The sequence below is a fragment of the Mesitornis unicolor genome, unplaced genomic scaffold, assembly GCF_000695765.1.
Source record: "Mesitornis unicolor isolate BGI_N332 unplaced genomic scaffold, ASM69576v1 scaffold36153, whole genome shotgun sequence".
NCBI lineage: Eukaryota > Metazoa > Chordata > Aves > Mesitornithiformes > Mesitornithidae > Mesitornis > Mesitornis unicolor.
Genome location: NW_010175977.1, coordinates 13,398 through 32,851, shown reverse-complemented (window position 1 = coordinate 32,851; position 19,454 = coordinate 13,398). Strand labels below are relative to the sequence as shown.

General features: G+C 44.8%; 1 protein-coding gene across 1 annotated transcript; it reads left to right on the top strand.

The window, feature by feature from the left end:
- The first annotated feature begins 277 nt into the window (after positions 1 to 277).
- Positions 278 to 15,949, top strand: TMEM229B (transmembrane protein 229B). Its single transcript, XM_010181613.1, has 2 exons — positions 278 to 447; positions 14,735 to 15,949. The coding sequence occupies exon 2, from the start codon at positions 14,761 to 14,763 to the stop codon at positions 15,262 to 15,264; it is 504 nt and encodes a 167-aa protein (XP_010179915.1). The 5' UTR covers positions 278 to 447; positions 14,735 to 14,760; the 3' UTR covers positions 15,265 to 15,949.
- Positions 15,950 to 19,454: the final 3,505 nt, after the last annotated feature.

Below are 19,454 nucleotides of genomic sequence, written 5' to 3'. Positions count from 1 at the left end.
TGGTCGCTGACTCCAGTGAAGCTGCTCTGTGTGTTTGCTGTGGCTGGGATCCAGGACAGTGGAGAGCCCAAAGGCTCAGCCTCACCAGAGGAGAGGCAGCTGCCGAGAGCTGCCCTGGGTGAGGGGCAGGTATGGGTGCTCGCCTGGGGCTCTGCAGAAGTCAGGTCTTCCAGGGCCCAATTTACTGTAGCTAAGCTAACCATACACGTAGCTCTTTGTATTTAAACCCCTTGTTACACTGCACTTCATTAAGATTAAGCTGTTCTTCTTTGGTTTAGGAAGGCTGGCTGTTTGGTGTATTAGCTGGTGGTCACACGCACCTGGTCCAAAAACGGCTGGTGTCTGAAGGGCACGGACCTGCTGGAGGCAACCTGGCCGACCTGCGGATGCTGTGAACCGGGAGCTGACCTGAAAGTGGGAGAGCTCCAGGATTCCTCCCTGGAAAAGGTAAGGGCTGGAGGGTAAAACTGGTGAGAGTGCGCTCATAGACCAGAAAACTAGAGCAGTTCTCCAAGTACAGAGCTGACTGCGTTGTAGATGGACCTTTGAAATTTAAATATGTAGAGTGCAGAAAGGATGGTGAAGATGTGAAGTTATTTCCATTGGTTCAACCAGCAAGTTCCTTTCTGGAAGTGTAAGTAAGATCGCCATTTGCACACATCACCCCTGGTTTCTGTCTGCTTTGAGTCACATCATTCTGATTGCTCGTAATTTGTTTCCCAACCTTATTCCAGTGTTATTGCCTCTTTAAAACCTTGCACTTGGATAGCCTTAGGCAGTTAAAGCAATCAGGACAGTGGAGCACTATCTGTGAGCTAAACCAGAGCAGTAGGTAAAGAGCGGAGAGTTGCTCTCTAAAAGCACAGGTGTGAGTCAGATGATGAGGGATCTATTCCTGGCCCTAACAAGCACTGCAGTCTCTGCACCTGATTCACCAGTGTGTTACTCTACTAATCTTTTTAGGCTCATCTTGCCGCTTTCCTGTATCTATGGCAGTCTATTACATCCACTCTGTGCTGTCAACTCAGAAGTGTAATTTATATCCCAGAGAAACTTTATATTGATCTTGGTAGATGGGCTGGACATTGTGGGACCAGAATGACCATCTCCAGGCCCTGCAGCATTTTCATAGTGCTCTGTCTGTGGTACATGGTGTGGTGTCATAATAGGAGGTTAAGCACAGGTGCCCTCACACAGCTTGCAGCAGTTCAGGCTACAGTATTGTTTTCCGTATGGTGGATAAGGTTTCATGAGTAGGTGGTGCACAGTACTTTAACTGGGACCTAGCTTTGAATATGTAGGTGCTGCATATATAAAATTCAGATTCAAGTAGCACCTTCTTCCCTCAGCCTATCCTGTGTAAGGGGTCTTGTTACCCTCTCTAAGTGGTAGTGCCCAGGAGATCCTATGCTGGGGTATTCTGTTGTCCTGCTCTTGTAGGTGATGTTGCTCGGAGAGACCCCTGTCCCTTTCTGAGACTAGGGTGCAGACCCAGTCAGCTTCTGAAGGAAAGCAGTAGAGTTAACTATGGCAATGCAAACTGTGGATAAGCAGGGTCAGCTGTGGCCTCGAGCTCCGACTGGGATCCTGCTACCCATTGTGTAGATAAATATAGGGCTTCAGTTGGTCAAAAAGTGTCATTTGCTGAGCAGTAACGCCCAGACCAGTGCTGCAAGGTTATGACAAAGCACGTGTCAGCAGCTTCTTGGGAAGGCTGCTGGTGATGGACTGAGCCTTGGAATGAGCCTTGCCATTTTGTCAGTGATGCAGCCATGAGTACTTCTGAAGAAAGCTGTGTCTGGCAAGTGGTCTGGTGTATGGTACTATTGCTGTGAGTAGAGCAAATGCTCGCCCTCAAGAACCATCAAAGGAAGTGCAGACGTCTCTTATTACTGTTAAAACAAAAACTGAGTGCCGTATGGGCACAAGAAAACATAGATCTATTGGCAGCAGAGCAAGACTATGAATTATTCATTCCTCCAGTGCCTCCTGTATGTTCCATCCACTCAGGCTGTTCAGGATGCTGTCTGCTGGAGATGCAGACAGATCTGCTTCCACAGCCACAGGGACACGACCCTGCAGACTGGGACACATCTGGTAATGCCAGCCTGTGAGTTAGGACCAAGATGGAAGCACTGACTGCTCTAGGCCATTTTGCAAAAGGGAGGTGAAGGGCTGCATCTTTTGTGCAGTATTGCTTTGGTTTTTGGAAGAGAACTTATGCTATGTCTGTTCCTGGCTCTGTCTTGCTGAGAAGCCAAAGTGTCATCTGCTAAAAGTCATCTGAGCACAAGCAGGATTTTTCTCTCCATGCAAAGTATTTGAATGGAGGGGAGTGTATTTCAGTGGCTGTTTGGGAACATCTGTGAAATCTGTAGTTTTTCTAAACTTGTTTAGTAGTGGATGTTTGTGTAACAGTTGTTACACAGAAACTGAGAGGCACTGAGAACTTACGGAGCTGCAGTTACTAAATTCTCCTTTAATTCCTCCATGAACTGCTCTGAGCTTAGGTAAGAGGTGTCCAGTGTGAGAGAAGGTATTGCTGAAGGTTTGTTCAGAGGCTGTTTCTCAGTATAAAATGCACATACTTAGATGCAGAGGGGTTTTTGCTTTTTTTCTTTCCTTTTTCCTCCTGCTGGTTGGTATGAAGATTCCTTCAGCCATTTCACATACCCAGGCTGCACCATGCATGCCATATTGCAGACTTTTGAGCATTTTTCCCCATTTTTCTTCTGCATCTTCCAGAGTTGCTCTTGGCTATTTGGTTCTTGCAGAGAGATAATCAGATTTTTAGTGCAGGAAAAGCTACCTGTAACTAGCAACTGCTGCAGAAATGTTGGGCTTCTTAAAGCAAAAGTTGAACCCTTGCATTTATGGTTGTCTTATGTTATGTCCTACCCCATTTTGAGACCACTTTTTTTTTTGAGACCACCATTTTGAGTGAGCCACCTTTGGAGTTGTCCTAGTCCAGAAGCTGAAGGAAGCTGTGGAGGCTAAGATAAAATCCCAGAGTTTGTTTGAAGAGTCCTCACGGAAAGAAGTGATGGAAGCATCCTGGGGGTGAGATTGAGTGAAGAGGTGTGGTAGGTTTCACAAAGAGGGCTCTCGAGAAGTAAAGGGTTGGTCCTGAAGCAGGTAAAATGTGTTTGTCCTCCTGTGGTCTTGACAGAAGTGAGGAGAGAGAAACTGGAAGTATATTTTACTTTTTTATTTATTCATTTTTTTTAAATCAGAGAAAGAAGTAGACAAACAGAGCAGGCAGTGGATTTGTGGTTTCCATAGTGATGTAGCTGTGGCAGCTTTGTACAGCTGAGCTTCGCCCTCACTGCAATCACACTTGAAGGCTGTAAGTATTCAGCTCTCCTGCCAGGGAAATGTAAATATACATGAAACACGGAAATGACTAAAAATGCAACTGCGTGTTCATGATTTGTTATGTTTGCTATGTTACCAGAGTACATAGATGTTGAGAAGCTCAGCTCCACTGCGGCTTATTTCTCCTTTTATCTGTTGTCCTGCACTGAAAAAGTGCCTCAAACTGTTGTAGCACCACAGTTCTTGCTGTGCCAGGCAGCGATGTGTCGACCAGTATCCTTTGCTTTCTCTCATCTGCACATACACATCCCACAGCACTGCTGCCTGTGATTCTCTGCTCACCCACACTGGTTTCAAACAGGCACTGATGAAGAAGCGTGTGCCTAACTCTTCCAGGGCATGCTGACTGATGAGAGCACTGCCCTGTGAAACCTGAAGAGGTGAACTTCATGCTGTTTGTAGCCATCACCTCGCTTGTTCCTGTGGGCCACAGAAATGGGCTGCATGTGACATTAAATCATGGTTTATTTAATGAGCATTTTTGAGAGTGTTTTAATAGTCCAAACAGATGAATTCAGGGAATTTTTGCATGTGGAGAAAAGGGCTGTCTGTGACTGTGAATGGTTGAATTTGAGAGGCTTTAAATGTGGCTTTCAAAGTAAGTTGGAGCGCAGAATTTTTCAGCTGCTCAGCTGATGGATTATCAGTGGGTCACGGAGGCAGAGGAAGGAAAATGCTCAATGTGAGTGCTGGATGAGCACATCAGACAGTTGGGCATGTACCGGCCCTGCACACCCACTGGCATAGTCCAGTCTTCGTGAGTCACAGGCGTTTGTGCCCTGTCTTCTTCCTCTTTACTTTGCTGTTGCTGGATGCTTCTCTTGCTGTCTCCCTGAACAAATCTCCCCTACCTTCAGCATTTGTTTTGCTTGTCTGATGGATCTAATGGGTCATCTGTTCCCTTTATAGAAAGGATTGTTAATTATTTTCAGAAGGCTAATTAGATTGCTAATGAGAAGCTCTACTGCAGTAATATTTCCTTTAATTACTCACTCTTAAGTGCTGCACAGAGAAGCTTATTGAGTATGCTGTTAAATACAAATGCTTGTGTCTGGTTTAGAGATGCACCTTCAGGCTCCCTGAAAGAAATGCCTTGGTAAACTTGGGAATCCATGTGACGCAGACGACTGAGCAATGGGACTGGTGCTGAGAGCTGCCTAGTCATGCAGCCTTTTTGACTCCATGTGAATTTGGTGCAAGTGGCTGGCTGCATTTGCTATCTGTATTCCAGTTTTGCTTGACGGCTTTTGGCAGTATTGGTAACCAATTGTGCTACCTGCCAAACTCGTCTATAGTTAGATGCAGCCCCCACACCAGATAGTTCAGTCTAATTAGCCAGATGGCAGCCAGAGTCACAGAGAGGTGGAGTGACTCATCCAAGGTCACATCGTAGATCATGGCAAACCTGACAGTAAAGCAGAGGTTTTGTCAGCCCTGTGTGAATGTGCTGCGCTATTTGGCCCCTTGTGCCTCTCTTCGGCCTGGCATAGCTCACTCGCATCAGTTTGCATATTGCTTCATGAGGCAGCACAGCTGCTCAACACCCCCATCCGTGTATCCACCTTAGCATTGACTTAGGAAGGTCCTTTTGCTTCTCCATCTGAGTCCTGGCTGCTACTTGCTTCTTCTCTCCATTTTTCACCATTTGTTGTAGAAATCTCAATGCCTTTAGAATTGCTCTGAGAGCACTACTATGTTCTAGATGGTATTTTAGTTTCAGTACTCCCAGGATGAGAGACACTGAGGAGAATCTCCAGCATCCTCTGCGTTTTGAGTGCTGAGCCTTCATACTGCTCTGCAAAAGAGCTTTAATTTTTGGCAGCATCCTCTGATGTTCAGCCCAACTCCTCAGTCTGCCCTTAGCCAGACTCTTGGAATTCTTTACATGCTGTAGCTCTACCAGGGAAGATGGTGAGGGAAGGTTTCTGAATGGGGGCCGCTTCCAGGCATCAGAAGGTGCTCCCTACACTTATGTACTGATCATCACAGACCCAGTTGGAGAAGGAAGGAAGATCGGTCATTGTCATGGGTGCAGTGCAAAACTTGATACGTTGTGCTCTGCTGTCAAATTATTAAAGTGCAGGTGACTCTAAAGAGTGACTTAGGCATAAGAAATACCCAAGAAAACTATTATCAGCATGAGATAGCAAAAGTCACCCTCCACTTCTTTTCAGGAACGGATGTGTGCTGGTAAAACAGCTTGTGTCTGTGCTCCAGACATGCACAACTGCCTTGGGTAAGGAATATTCATTTAAAAGTTAACTCTTTGCTTATCTTTACAGCTGTGGGAACCCTGAGAGACAATGAAGATATAGCAAAGCGAGTTGGTTAGCTGCAGTCTACACATAGGGTCTAAGTTAGTACAAGCCTATGCACAAAGAGCACACTTGAAATATGTCAAGGTATCTGTTTTGAACGCCTTGGCATTGCTATGAACTGCTGTGGAAATAGTGCTCTTTAGCATATGTGTGACGGGTTTGTTGTTGCATGTGTCAAGACCAGTTTAAAATGGAATCATATTTAGGTTGTTTTACTCGTGGTGAGAGATGAAAACTTAAATTCTTACTTATCCTACCAACAGTGTATTCCTTAATACATAGAGGTTGTCAAAGCAGAAGTCCTTGCATGCTGCAGGTTTCTGTACCTCTGGAAAGGAGTGGACAGGCTGACCAGAACATGTGTCTGTGAGACTGTCAATAGTAGAGGCATGATTCAGGCATGAAAATGACGGCTCTTAAGCACTTTACATAAGCAGGGACAAGATAACATATGGTGCCTCTCTGGCTCCATTTGCTATGGGTCACCTGATGCTCTGTTTGCTGAGCAGATTTTAAAGATGGTTTTAAAAGAATTTAGGGTTTGGGGTTTTTGGAGAGGGTTTTTTTTCTGGTGGCCAGTGTGAGCAGTACAAAACAGTTTTACTTAAGCCTAGAAAAGAATCCCTCAGTTTTATCACAAGACAGTTCCCAGCACACAGATGAGTACTGGCATCTTTGTTCAGCTGGCTCTTTGCCCACAGGCACCAGGTACCTATTGTTGGCCAGAAGGAAAACAAGATAAAGAAAAAAGTCTTGTTCGATAAGAGCTGACATTACCTTCTGTAACCTCAGGTATTTCACTGAGGTGGATAAATCAGCGTTGTACATGCTTTAACCACCTCTAAGTAGTTACTGGGAAGCTGCAGGAATAATCTAAGTCCAGTTTTGTCCATCTCTAGCTACCTTCACAGGCTCTAGTAAGTACAAATGGGAGCCTGGAGAGACAAAGCTTGTAACGAAAGTACCTTTTTTAAGTCCCTGAAATTAATGAATGAATTTGGGCATGTGTGTGAAATGTTTATATTAAATTCAAAAGCTAGTAAAACTGTGTCATGCGAATAATTAATGTGTTATAATGGTATCGTGTTGCAGTAGTAGTGTAAGGCAGATTACTGGAGGCTGAATCTCGCAGAACAAGTCACTCTGAGGTGCGTTCCAGTCAATGCGAGCTCAGTGCCTGCACAAAGGAGGGACCAGCTCCTCACTGCTTAACTAACAACTGTACCTCCTAAAATAACAAGCAGTTGTTTAGAGCAGATCTTTAAACTTGTATCTTCAGGAGATGGCAAAATAAAAGCTGAAAACATCAGTTAGGAGTTAAGGGCACTGCAAATGAAGAGGTGGGCAGAAAGTCCCTCGCAGAAAATAGTGAACTATGTTCAGCTCAGTATTCCCTTCTCTTCAAAGATGAAATGCAATATGGTTTTCTAAGGAGAGATAATGTTTTGCTGAGTCAACTGATAATGCAGAGGGGTCAAGGGGGGAAATAAGGCTCAGATACTCAGACCATCTTCATCTTTGAATCTGTTTGAAGTTGAGTATCAGGTTCCCGTCTCTTACCAGTGTAGTAAGATCAAAGTAACTGAAAACATAGTCTGGGTCTGCGGTAGCTAACTCTCCCTGGCCTGAGCATTTGACTTGTGGAGCTCAGCAGTGGGGAAGGACTGTGCACATCACAACTCCACTGGGTCACCCACTCCTCCTCCTTTGTTTGTGTGTCCCCACGTGTTCCTGAGGCCTCTGTATGACCATCAAAACCACTTTTGCAAGGGGAATTAAAAGTTGGTGAAAGGTACCGTCTGGGCTGCCCAGAGGGACATCTGTGCTTTTGCAGATGAAGGAGAAGCTCTGACAGTGAGAACATGAACTTTCTGTGTTAGGCATCATCATGAATTATCTGTTCTGGAAAGAGCAGCTTTCAGAGGCAAGTTAAGAGAATCCAGAGACAACCAGTGTCTGGTCTCTGTTCTGAGATGGCCAAGGATCTGGGCCAATTACTGCCTGTGTTTGTATTATGAGGATGTTTTGTCAATCATCAGGAATGAAACAAATAGATATGAGAAAAAACAAGGGCTATGTGTGTTTTGGAACATTTTCTTTTTGAAGCATGAGTTTACTTCCCTGACATTTGCCCCCTACAAGGCTTCAGCGACTAACACACTTACAGTTTTACTTGTGCATTCTTCCTTGTTTCCCTCTGTTCTACAAATACTGCAGGGTTTTTCCATCCAAGTTCTTTTAGATCTGTCTTCTGTTCTCAAGGCAAGGTTCTTGCAAGGCTTTCCCCAGATTGCTTCTTATCAGCTTTTCCTCTCTTTCTGTGCTTTGGCCCACTGGGTCCTAGAGAAGCCACCACATATATGGTAGTAATTTTAAGAACCAAACATGAAAAATCCTCCCAGCTGTGTGTATGGACTCAAATTCAAGTCTCCTTTTATCATTGTGCTTTGAGTTTTGAAATCTTTCTGCAGCTGAGACTGGAAAATGTCTTCTGTGCAGAGTGACAGCTGATAGGAGTGAAGAGGTGAGTAGTATTTTTACCTCCTTGCTGAGGTTAGGATTAGGGTTAACAGTTCTTAAGGATTTTCTTCTCTAAGGTGGAAGCTTAATTCCTTATTCAGGTGTTTAGCAAGTAGGTGGTATTAACGTGATGCAGTTAAATTCCGCAAGTCCTGACGCACATGCACGTTTGCCGCTATTCACAAGAGGCAGTTTAGAATTTTCAGAAGGCTGGATGTGTAGGGTGGATCTGGGAAGAGGGATTCCTGTGAACAGGGTCTCAACATGTACCACAGCCATAAGCTGCTTGATCTGCTGGGCAGTCTGAAGCTGCGGTATTGCTTTATTTCATGATCTGGGCCACCCTGTGCTATGAAAGATGAATTCCTGGGCTCCAGGCATTCAGAAACATCTGAAGCATCCCTGTGCACATACATATAGACTGTTATGTCTATTGTAAGACACAAAGCCTTACACTTATGTTGACTAATAAATATAGGCAAGTTTTGAAAATGCTTTTCTGTACTGGAGTGATAAATCTGTTTGTTGGTTTTATTGGAGAGACTGTTCAGTAGAGCATGGTCTTTTGGACACACCTCAGTCACAAAAGGAGGTGTAGAAGAAGAGTATAAACGTAATATTAAATGGCTCTGCTTTCAGAGGGGCTGTGTAAAGGCTGGAACTGAGCATGCCCTGTGGCACTGTGATAAATGATTGGCAGGCTGCAGGTAGGAATCCTGAATCCAGTAGCTGTGCTTGTAAAAGGTCACCTCAGCATAAAGATGAACACAGTCAGTAGAAGCAATGATAGGAAAGAAAATCCATCCCCTTCTAGTAGAGGGGAAGAGAGGGCAAATAAGCCAATCAATAAGAACAACATATAAACATGGCTATCTTTATATATCAGTTCTGTAGATAGAATTAAAAATTATGTAGGCATAGTGAGTTGATTTGCCGTCGTTAACACAGATGTCTGTGGTCCAGTCCAAATTACAGCATGAGACAACAGTCCAGTTGAATGATTTGGGGCAGAGGCTGTAAGAAGCTCAGAAAGACTTGGAAAAGAACCAAAGTGACATCAGCTGTGGTCAGAGGAGATGCAGAGCATCCTCATGACCCAGCTCCCTGGCTCATGAGCTGGAGTGCGTGGAGCTGCAGCTGGGAGCACATGTTTCAGTTGGAAGAACACCCCTGGGACTGTACCTTCACAAGCTGACTGACTGGAAAAGGAGGGAGCTGTAGGATGCAGCAGTAAAAGCTTATGGACCAATGCTGAGTTAAGAAATGGATGTCTGAAGAGATAAGGGGCTTCCTTGAATGGCAGGCAGAAATAGCCTGGCAAATACCAGTTCTGTGTGGGGCACAAATGTTGAGTTACTGCTGTGTTTAAAGGAGCTCCTGAGTGTTCAGCTCACCACCTTTCAGAAGGCTGAGTTTTAGTCGCGTTACCCTGGTGCTGCCTCCTTGGGACACAGAGCACGTAACCTGATGAATGAGTCTGACTTGAAGAGGAGTCATAAACTGCTAAACATCAGAGGTCTATGGGGGTTCTCATGCTTCAGTTTTACCAAAGATAAAAATGGCAGGCGTAAATAAAACATGAAGATGATGTGTTTGTAGTTGTGACCCGAATGCTGAGGCTCCTGATAGCTTGAGGAAATAACAGCGCTAAAAATGTAAGCCTTCTTTTGCAAAGATGTAAATAGCAGTGAAGTACCCAACACAGTGGAGAGGTATGTCTGCTGTGTAGGGATTAGGCCCCAAAACCTAAGTTTTTGTTGACTTGTTATTCAGGACAGGGAAATATGGCTGGTCTACAAAGAGAGATTTACCTGAGGGGTGCACTTACAGGCTGCTTGTTGTTTTTTCTGAATTGAAGTAAACCTGAACAAAACTCGCCATTAATTTATTTGCCCATACAATACATTTCCACTGCTCATTATGTACTTTGCAAGCCAGTGATGCCATGCATAATCCCCATAGTACACTAAGTGGTGGGCACTCGTGGGAGAGACTCTGGGAAACAGCTCAGAGGAGCGGCCTTTCCCAGCTGTAGACAGCTTGGAGAAGAAGGACATGACCTTACCAGAAAGATGCTGGAGAGGTCTGGGGATAATACTTCCAGATACTGAGTTCAGACTCAGTCATTTTTCACAGGTTTGCCTTGCGAGTCTGTTTGCTTGACATTTGAGGGGTCTTGACTTCTGTCAGGAACATAGGAAGCATCCCTCTTGGTCACTGCAAGTAAAGAGCTGCTGCCTTAATTTGTTCTCAGGTTGGAGCGGTCACTGTGGGTTAAGGTGTGTTTGAGTAACATGATGCTATGTGTGAGGCAGGGCATGGGAAGCTTTCTGCACTTCTGCTGCCATCCATGAGATCACTTTAGTCAGAAAACTATTCTTTAAACTAACAATGTCTTTGTGTTTTCTCTTTGTTTTCTGATAAGCCCCGCTCTACGCTCCCTCCCAAGAAAATCCTACCTTTCTCCTTCCCATTGTGAAATGATGCCTTCTGGGCAGCCCACACACAGGCATTACCAGTAAGAACTACACCTCCCCATCCCTTTGGCTTAGGCTGGTAATTGGATTCACTTAATCCCCTTTTGTCGTCATTCTCTTTTTACTGCATCCCAATTCTCTTTGAACAGATTTGAAAGATAGGCAGGGATCAGAGGCTGCCAGCAGGTGCAGAGTGAACCGGGCAGGGGAATGAGGAGTGGCAGCGAAGTGATGCACGTTCTAAGGGAATGGAGCTAGAGACGAAAATGAGGAGAAAGTACAGATGGGAAATGAGCTGTGCTTTCTTACTTGCAGTACATGGTGGAGAGGAGGGGAGACGATGTGCATCCTGATGGAGGTGGAGTCTAGAGCAAGAAGCAGCAAAACCAGATGATTAATATATTCAGAACTGACCAAAATCCCAGGGCTCCAGATCCATCCTGAAAGCGCTTAGAGCAAGAAATGGACATCAAGTCTGTATCTGGAGACATCTGTCTGTGGCTTGCTTTTAGCTTCATTGCAGGGCTTGATTAATCGATCTGCTGGAACTATTCCACACTTCGGTACAGTTGAAATTCTATTTTCTGAGCCACAGTTAATTGAGGCTCTCGGTTACCTGAAGGATGAATATCTCCTCAGAGTTATGACTTCAGCACATAAGTACCGCTAAGACTTTACTGTATTAATCTTTAAACACCGATGAACTAATGTCTTGAGGCCAAATCCAGCACCAGTGTTCTGTAAATCTGTATTTCTAATGGTTTGTGTGAGATTGTCATGAAAACATTGAAGCCAGACTTGCAGCACATTAATTGAATGTTGTCCATGGTTGCCAGAGCATGCTCATTTGGTGTTTAGTGGCAGGGAAAACGCAAAGTAAGAGAGGAAGAATTAGATTTCAAAAGGTATTGCCCAAAAATGTATGTAAATTTTCATCAGCACATTTTCCTATCTTCTCTTAGTTAAAGCAGAAAAGCGGATGCATGTCTGATTTTCCCAGTCTCACGGAAGAACCCAGCAGCTACAATGATGTGCCAATGAAAGTAATTTAAAAAGTCATGAAGAAGGGTTACTTTTACATAAGTACTGTTTGGGAAGAACAGTGTCATGAGCAGTAGAGCTTAGTCAGGGATGGCAGGTGCCCTCTGCTTCAGAGTTGTCTGCTGCTGGCAGTTCTGCTGTTTGGAGGGCCTGAAGTGTGTGGTACCACACACGTGCCCCCCCGTCTGCAGTTACTCTTTCCAATTAAAGAGTACTAATGACACGTAACGTCGGGTTATAGATATAGCTAAAGCATTTCTTAGAAATAGGAACATGCATGTTATAAACCTAAATCTTACTAGTAAATACTTCAAATATGAATCTGTAAAATAACACTGTGCCCTCATTTTTTAACTGGCAGGAACAACCGAGCACTAAGAATAAGGAACTTTCTGCAGTAGTTCAAGTTCACCTGCAGTGAGTCAAGCAGCTGACAGACTTTATAGCCTTAGGCCATCACTGATCAGGGGAATTGTCTCATGGAGGATTTTTGTTTGTGTTTTTATTTTATTAGCACTTCAGAGTGAATTCAGAATAGTATCCTGATGAGGTCTCATTATCCCCATCCAGAGAATGTGAGTCTAAATAATTCTGCTGGAGTAGAGGGAATAGAGACAATCTGGGAGAGAGTTTTTGAAGTGTAGTTGGGCTTGGTAGCAGAGAAACAGGCAGAAAGCAACTGCAAAGGAGAGCTTTGAAAATAAAAATGAACCAGGCAGTGCTCAAGAACTTAATCGGGCATGAACATTACATGCACTGATGTCTCCCCTGCAGTGCTTGTGTGACAAATCTGCCATTATTCTTGGTCTCCCATCAGTCCATTTTCTGACCACTTGCTTCTTGCCTGCCTGGGCTGCATCACCTGCAAAGTTTAATGTCAATATGGAAGTGCTCCCCCTGCACAGAAGGGTCTTGCATGTGAAGCGGGGCAGTCTGGGATTTATGTCCTTTCTCCTTACTTGGCCTGGTGCATCAGGTTTATTTGTATCTTAGCCCAACCTCTAGGGATTGATGAATATCCATTCCAGAGTGGATATTCTAACATAGAAAAGTATAATCTTTGTGTTGTTACAATATTATTTCTTGCAGCCCTAAGACTAAGAGTCCTGCCCTGATCCTCTGAACCAGATTTCTGTAGAGGAACACAACCGTCTGTGTCCTTTCCTCTCTTAGGCCTGTGCTTGTTTGCTGTAGGTGGAGGAGCTCTTGGCCTCTGCGTCGGCGGCAGTGTAATCCACACAGACAGCATGTGGGGAAAGGACCGTGTGCTCCTCCAAGGTCTATGTGTGCTTGAAGGTCCTAGCGGAGAAGGAGGAAAAGATTCTGTGCTGTCTTAGCTCAGGCTTCCTAATAACATTGTATTACAGGAACTATTTCCACTTTAGCAGCTTGAAATATAACCTGTTGATGGTGGAAACCATTTTCATGACTTTGAATTTAGAAGCTCCTTGTTTTCCATGAAACAACACAGTGTGAGCAGCCTCGGTACACGCATGGCCACCCATGTGCAGTCCCCATGACTTGTTTGCTCTCTGCTGAGACAACTGCGTAGGTGGCAGCCATTCAGGTTTTCAGGAACCTGCTGCCCATCCCACTGTAATGCCTCAGCAACGGATGTAATTTGTTTTCCTCAGGAGACCGAAGAGCTATCCTTCGTTCAGAGCTTTTTGGTCTGTATTACTGTCACTCCATTAAAAGTCTTACATCACCAAGTTCAATTGTCTACTTGAGGCTTTTCACGAATCTGCATCTCTTAGTGAATCCATTAGGAAATGGGTCTTTGTTCAGGCACCCATATCATATGCCAAGTGTTTGGTTGTTTGGGTGTCCATTTAAGAGAGGAATGACTAGGTCATGGATACAGCTCTGTCGTTTCTACTTTCAATGTTCCCCTGTGAATATTCTGCGTATCTTCTCGATGTTCATTATTGTAGTTCCTTTATCCTTATCAACATTTCTCTTTTCTCATCTCCTATCAGAATTTCAGTCATGCTGTATGTTACTGCTTTGCTCAGAGAGGAACTGTGTTTACAGGGCAAGGCAGGAACAGTTTATTTCCAGATGGCATGGAATGACTGCACGTAGTGTTAGTGTGGTCATTCCCTAGCACTTTGTGCCGCAGAGCTGACAAGTGCAGAGTAGAGAAGTTAAATGGTGCCTGATGAAGAGTCAAGAGAAACTCAACTTGAAAACATAAGCTTCTAAGAATGAGAGACGTCAAATTGATCCTGTGGTGTAAATCTGTAAGGCTTCAGTAAGACTATGCTTAAAATCAGCTTGCGCCAGTGATTGTAGCATGGCCGGGCAATGCTTAGGACCTTGTAAATCTCTATAAAAAACTAATTGTGCTGAAACAGTTCAGCAATAAGCAAATTGTGCCCTTTCAGAACCTCTTCACCAAGTTACTTCCTGTAGAGACAATTAGAGTTTGTTCTCATTTCCTATTTATCATTACTAACCACCTCTCTCTATGCTCAGCTGTTGCTTTTTATTCTCCTCCTTTGTATTTGGCTGTCTTGAAGCCAAATCTAAAGAGATTTCAATGGCACTCTTGTGCTTTTTGACTTGGTATCAGGCAGTCTGACACCATAAGAAAATTATTTTACAAATCCTCACCATACAATGCATGGGTTCGTTAACAGAAGAAATAACAGTTAGGCTGAATAATGGGTGTAAGGTGTGGTGTCTGAAAGTGTAAAACCTCTGAAACTTCCCTTTCTGTAGCTACCATTAAAGCTCAGTTTTCCAGTACAGTAAACATTTTGCATATAGAGTTTGTAGGTGACAGCTGAAAAGGCCCAGGTTTCCAATGCTGTGTCCATCTCGCCTATTCCGTGTTGGAATCGGCACAGTAGGGGACAGTGCAGTTTCTTGAAAAGAGCAAAATCATGGAGTGCGCTCCTTGCGAGACGACTGTATCTTTCTACTGACTTGCAACCAGTTATGCCAAGTCCTTGGTCACTCCTCTCTCTCTCTCTCTCTCTCTCTCTCTCCCCATTTCAGAGTGCCTGCTGGGTGTGTGCAGAAGAATGGCTGCGGCAGAACCTCTGACCGCTTTCTCCCGATGGTACCTCTACGCCATTCACGGCTATTTCTGTGAGGTGATGTTCACAGCTGCCTGGGAGTTTGTGGTCAACTTTAACTGGAAGTTCCCAGGTGTTACCAGTGTGTGGGCGCTCTTCATCTATGGCACCTCCATCCTCATTGTGGAGAAGATGTATCTATATCTCAAAGACAAGTGTAACATTTTAGTGCGCTGCTTCATTTACACGCTTTGGACATACCTCTGGGAGTTCACCACCGGCCTCATCCTACGCCAGTTCAATGCCTGCCCGTGGGACTATTCCCAGTTTGATTTTGACTTCATGGGCCTGATCACCCTGGAGTATGCCATCCCCTGGTTTTGTGCTTCTTTCATCATGGAGCAGCTGGTGATCAGGAACACCCTGCGCTTACGGTTCGATGAGACTGCCGAGCCGGGGGCCCCCACTGTCCCTGTCGCCTTGGCCAACGGCCACGTGAAGACTGATTGAGCAGTGACTCAGAACCACACTTAGCAATCTGAGAGAGCCCAGACCTCTACCACAGCCTGTCAGCCTTGGCTCTGAGGTACTGCTCCTTGCTGTATGATAAGATTCATAAACCCCATTTTTCTAATGGGGGTGTGCATGGGATATACCAGAAAAAAATGGAACCAATGGATTTTCTATGGATTTTACTCTTTGGGCTCCAAGGACCAATATCAGTTACTTGTTAGTTAGGTCATTTCTGATTTTAACTTATTACAGATGAAAGCAGTCCTTTTGCTTACACTTTTATGTGGAGAAAGAAGAAAAAGAAATGCTACGGTGGAAATGCATACAAAAAGAAAAAAAAACTAATTAGTGGATGGGCATGGACACGCCAGCTAAGTTAGTGATTGGCTTACTCCATTAGGCAATATTCAGGTGCTTGCTTGCAACCAATACCTCCCGTGGGACCTGAGATGCTGCAGGAACAAGGAAAATCCATCTGCTGTTGAGAAGAACCTAAGACTGGCAGTCTGCTGGGGAGGTAGATGGCGTTCCCCTTGCGAGGTCCCATTGGCCTCTCCCCAGGTTCTTTGTTGCACCACGAAATAAACTGGTGCTGGACATCTTGCCGTATTTATACAAATCTTGTACTTACTGAAATCTCAGTCCTGATACTCACTATAAAAATTTTTTTCTTTTTTCTTTTTTTTTTTTTAATGCCTTTTTTGCCAAGTGAACTTTACCATAATCTGTGCAATCTGAACCTTGGCAAAAGGCACAAGAAATAGCCTAAGTCTTCCCATCTCCTCTGTCCCCTCAAAGCAGACCTTGCCTGAGGGTCTGCTGCAGATTCCAGCTCCCACCTCAGCTGTGCGAACCTTGTGGAGACTGTACAGGCCACAGGAGCTTTCTGCCTTCCTTCCCAGGGATTCCTCTGTTTCTGGTGATGTTGATGACTTAGTCTGGCTGCAACCCATTGTATTTGAAGGTCAAAACCTTCGTGTGGCTAATGTGGTATCCAGGATTTGGTCCTCTGGCACTGACTCCCACCTTCCTTCAGCACTGGCAGGTGCTCAGCTCTGCCCAGTGTTCTCCTCAGTGTGTGAAGAGGATTTACTTTTTCTTCCCAAATTCTGCTTTAAATAACCACAGCCATACTGTCATGACAGTAATTGGAGGCAGCAAGAGAATATGCCATGTGGCCTGGTATGTTGTTAAAAAAAGGCAGAAAAAGCCTCTCTGAAGGGTAATTCTTCATGCTCTGCCTGAGCGAGGCTTTGAGTTAAGGTGTAAGAGCAGAGGTAGAGAGGCAGAGCGGGAGGGAGTGCTGTGGCTCCATGGCAGAGCTCCCTGCACTGCAGACAGTTTGGAAGTTAACCTACTGAGGACATTTGAGAAGGACAGGAAAAGTTGTAGTGCAGGGAAAGTGCTTGATGGTGGCAGCCACAGAATTCATTCTGGCAAGTCTTGGCTTTTCAAATTGGCAACAATCATGGAGCTTCCAGCTGACAGATGTATCTCACTCCTCACCGGTTTACAGGGGAGCTTTGCTGTAGGTGCCCTGTAGGGCCAGGTTAATTTTAGGTGTTCTTCCACCATAGTCAACAGAGCTGCACCAGGGATCAGTTTGGCTTGACATGCAAACGTGTTGGTGTGCCTGTGGGATTCCACTCTTGTACTGGAAATGGCTGGGCCCTTTCTGTGAGGGTCCCCTCTCTCTGGTAGGGAGCGCTCAGCTGTGAACCTGCTCCTTGCCCTGGGGTGTTCATTTCTGGGGGGGAGAAGCACTCCTGGCCCTGTGAGGAGAATTGCTCCTTGGTTCTGCTCCTACAAAGGCAGTGTTAATTCTTTTGTATCACGCAGAGTTTATTCCTCCCCTCTCCTTTCTCACATGACACCTATTGCTGGCAGTGGACACATGAAAACACTGGTGGCAAGGAGTTGACCAAATCTGCCCTGGGGTGTGCAGTGTCTCCTGAAGCACTCAGAATACTTAGGTGGGTATTTAGAGTTCCCTTTTTATAGTTCATTAAATTAAAAGAGAACAAACACTACACAGATTTTTTTTTCCATGCTGTGATGCCAGTATTATGAAATCAGAGGAACACTATGTAGTTTATCAGCCTTGATGGTCTGAGGCATGTAGACTCAGGCAAAATAGTCACCTGGCATTGTTCATGGGGAAAAAAAGAGATGAGATTTGTACCTGGGATAATGTAGATGAGCTCTACTGAACCAGAACAAGAATCACAAGGTGCAGGTGAGAGTTGGGATCTCCCTGTTTTGGCCCTGGTTTTGTCAGCGTCACTAAACGCAGTGTCTAAAGCTGGGTTGTCCTCCCACCGTATAGCTTAAGTGTGGTGTTGTGCTGCCTCCTACACCACCCCTGCATCATCTGAAACCCTCAGCTTCATAGAAACTTCCTTAGGGTCCCTGCCTTCTCTGTAGGTGTTACAGAACTCTTTTAAAAGGTTAAAAGGAGTTAGCAACAGCGTTTGGTGACTCCCAGTTGCTGCTCAGACTGGGGCAGCAGCGGCTGTCCACAGAGCTAACCTGGTGCACAATCAGTCACGTATCTTGACTTTGGAAGGTCCCCACTAAATGACACTGCGTTTGCTCAGTGATGTAGTATTTAGATGCTGCGACTATGGTGGGGTTTCCCAGCAGCATCTTGTATCTTATTCCATTATCCTTATTGCCTGTGCCATTGTAACAGCTGTTGTAGTCTGCTTTCCACTGCTGTCTGACATGTACCACGCAGCTATTGCATCCTCATAGAGTGGTAATTTACACCCAGAAGTGCACTTTACTTGCAGCTTGCACACCAGAAACAGAAAGGGACCCAGCAAATTCTTAAATCAATTAAAATAATGATACAAAATACCATATACCTAATGCAGCAGGATTAGCCCGACTTCTCCTTTCTGAGCAACTTGGCTACAGTCAGAGCTTTGTCTTTCCTGCAAAAATCTCCCTTTTTAATACATGTGATGCTTCTTATAACGTCTTAACAGAAGTGCCCAGAGCCCATTACTGGGGTCTCAGCAGCAGCTCAGCAAGAGCTCGGGAGCTGGACTGAGGTTGCAGAGACATTTATGTTAAGAAGAAAAAAACGCACAAGGCCTAACATTTGTTTGTATGTGTATCTTCCTCAGTAGATTAAAGTTGCCTGTTTTGAGTTCACCAGCAATAAAAAAACCTTGTGATTTATCTACCTTGTCCTAACTGCAGCAAGAAGAGAGTGGCCTGCTGCTGCTTTTCATTTCCAGGGGGTGGTGGACAGTGGGATGTGGGCTCCAATTAACCTGAGGTTCCAGTTTTGCCTGCCTTCTCTTGTTTCTCTCTTGTACGATCCTATGGGATCTCAGGATCTCATAATTACACGATGAAATACAGGTTCTGGTGTCCTGCACACAAGAGGCGGTTCAAGCATTGCTGTCATGTCTGTTCATACTCCAAAGATCTTGCCAGAGGGAAACGGTTGATTTACAGCAGGAGCAGACTGTGGTTTAGTCTTTGGTGTTATAATTGAGAGAAATGTGTACATGTGTACCAGGTACTACTGCGCCTGTGGTCTGAGTGCATTTTGTAATTAAAGCGGAATAATCCAATCAAGGTTTTGCTTGACTAGTCCTGTGACTATAAAAGGTAAAAAAAAGACTGCAGGGCTTTAACTGCTTTGAGAATTAGGAAGTGGGTGACTGAGGTCCTCCTGAGTTCGGTAGCATTGCTCTGCTGCTGTTTTTCTGAAACCTGCACAGAAAGAAAGGGGATTTCTTCATTCATGGGAGCGTCTGCCCTTTCTGTACTATGAATAAAACAGGAGCCACTACTAAGATGTGAACTGAAACCAAATGTTTTTCTATTTTAGTTTATCCTGGGCTGTGAATACACGCAATATGCCCTGTGTTCAAGGGGGAGGATTGCAGACCCAAGTTCTTTGCTTCAGTTCTTCTGCCTGCAAACTGCAGCTGAACCACCTGCAAAGGAAACTACTCTCTTCCCTCCACATCAGCAGCTACCAAATCCCTCTGTAATGCATTCCCTGTTGTAGAAGGAAATCTCCCTTCTGGTGCAGCCTTCGCTAAATCAGAAGCTGTTCCCACCGTGTATACCCTCACCCAGTCGCTTTGGCACCCACTTACCGAGTAGGGTCCCGGATGAGACCTCAGGACTGTTGTCCTTGTGGGGCAAATGGCACCTGTCTTCCC

What these genes read in the sequence shown, in the direction of transcription:
- TMEM229B (XM_010181613.1), top strand. Translation starts at nt 14,761, where the DNA reads ATGGCTGCGGCAGAACCTCTGACCGCTTTCTCCCGATGGTACCTCTAC.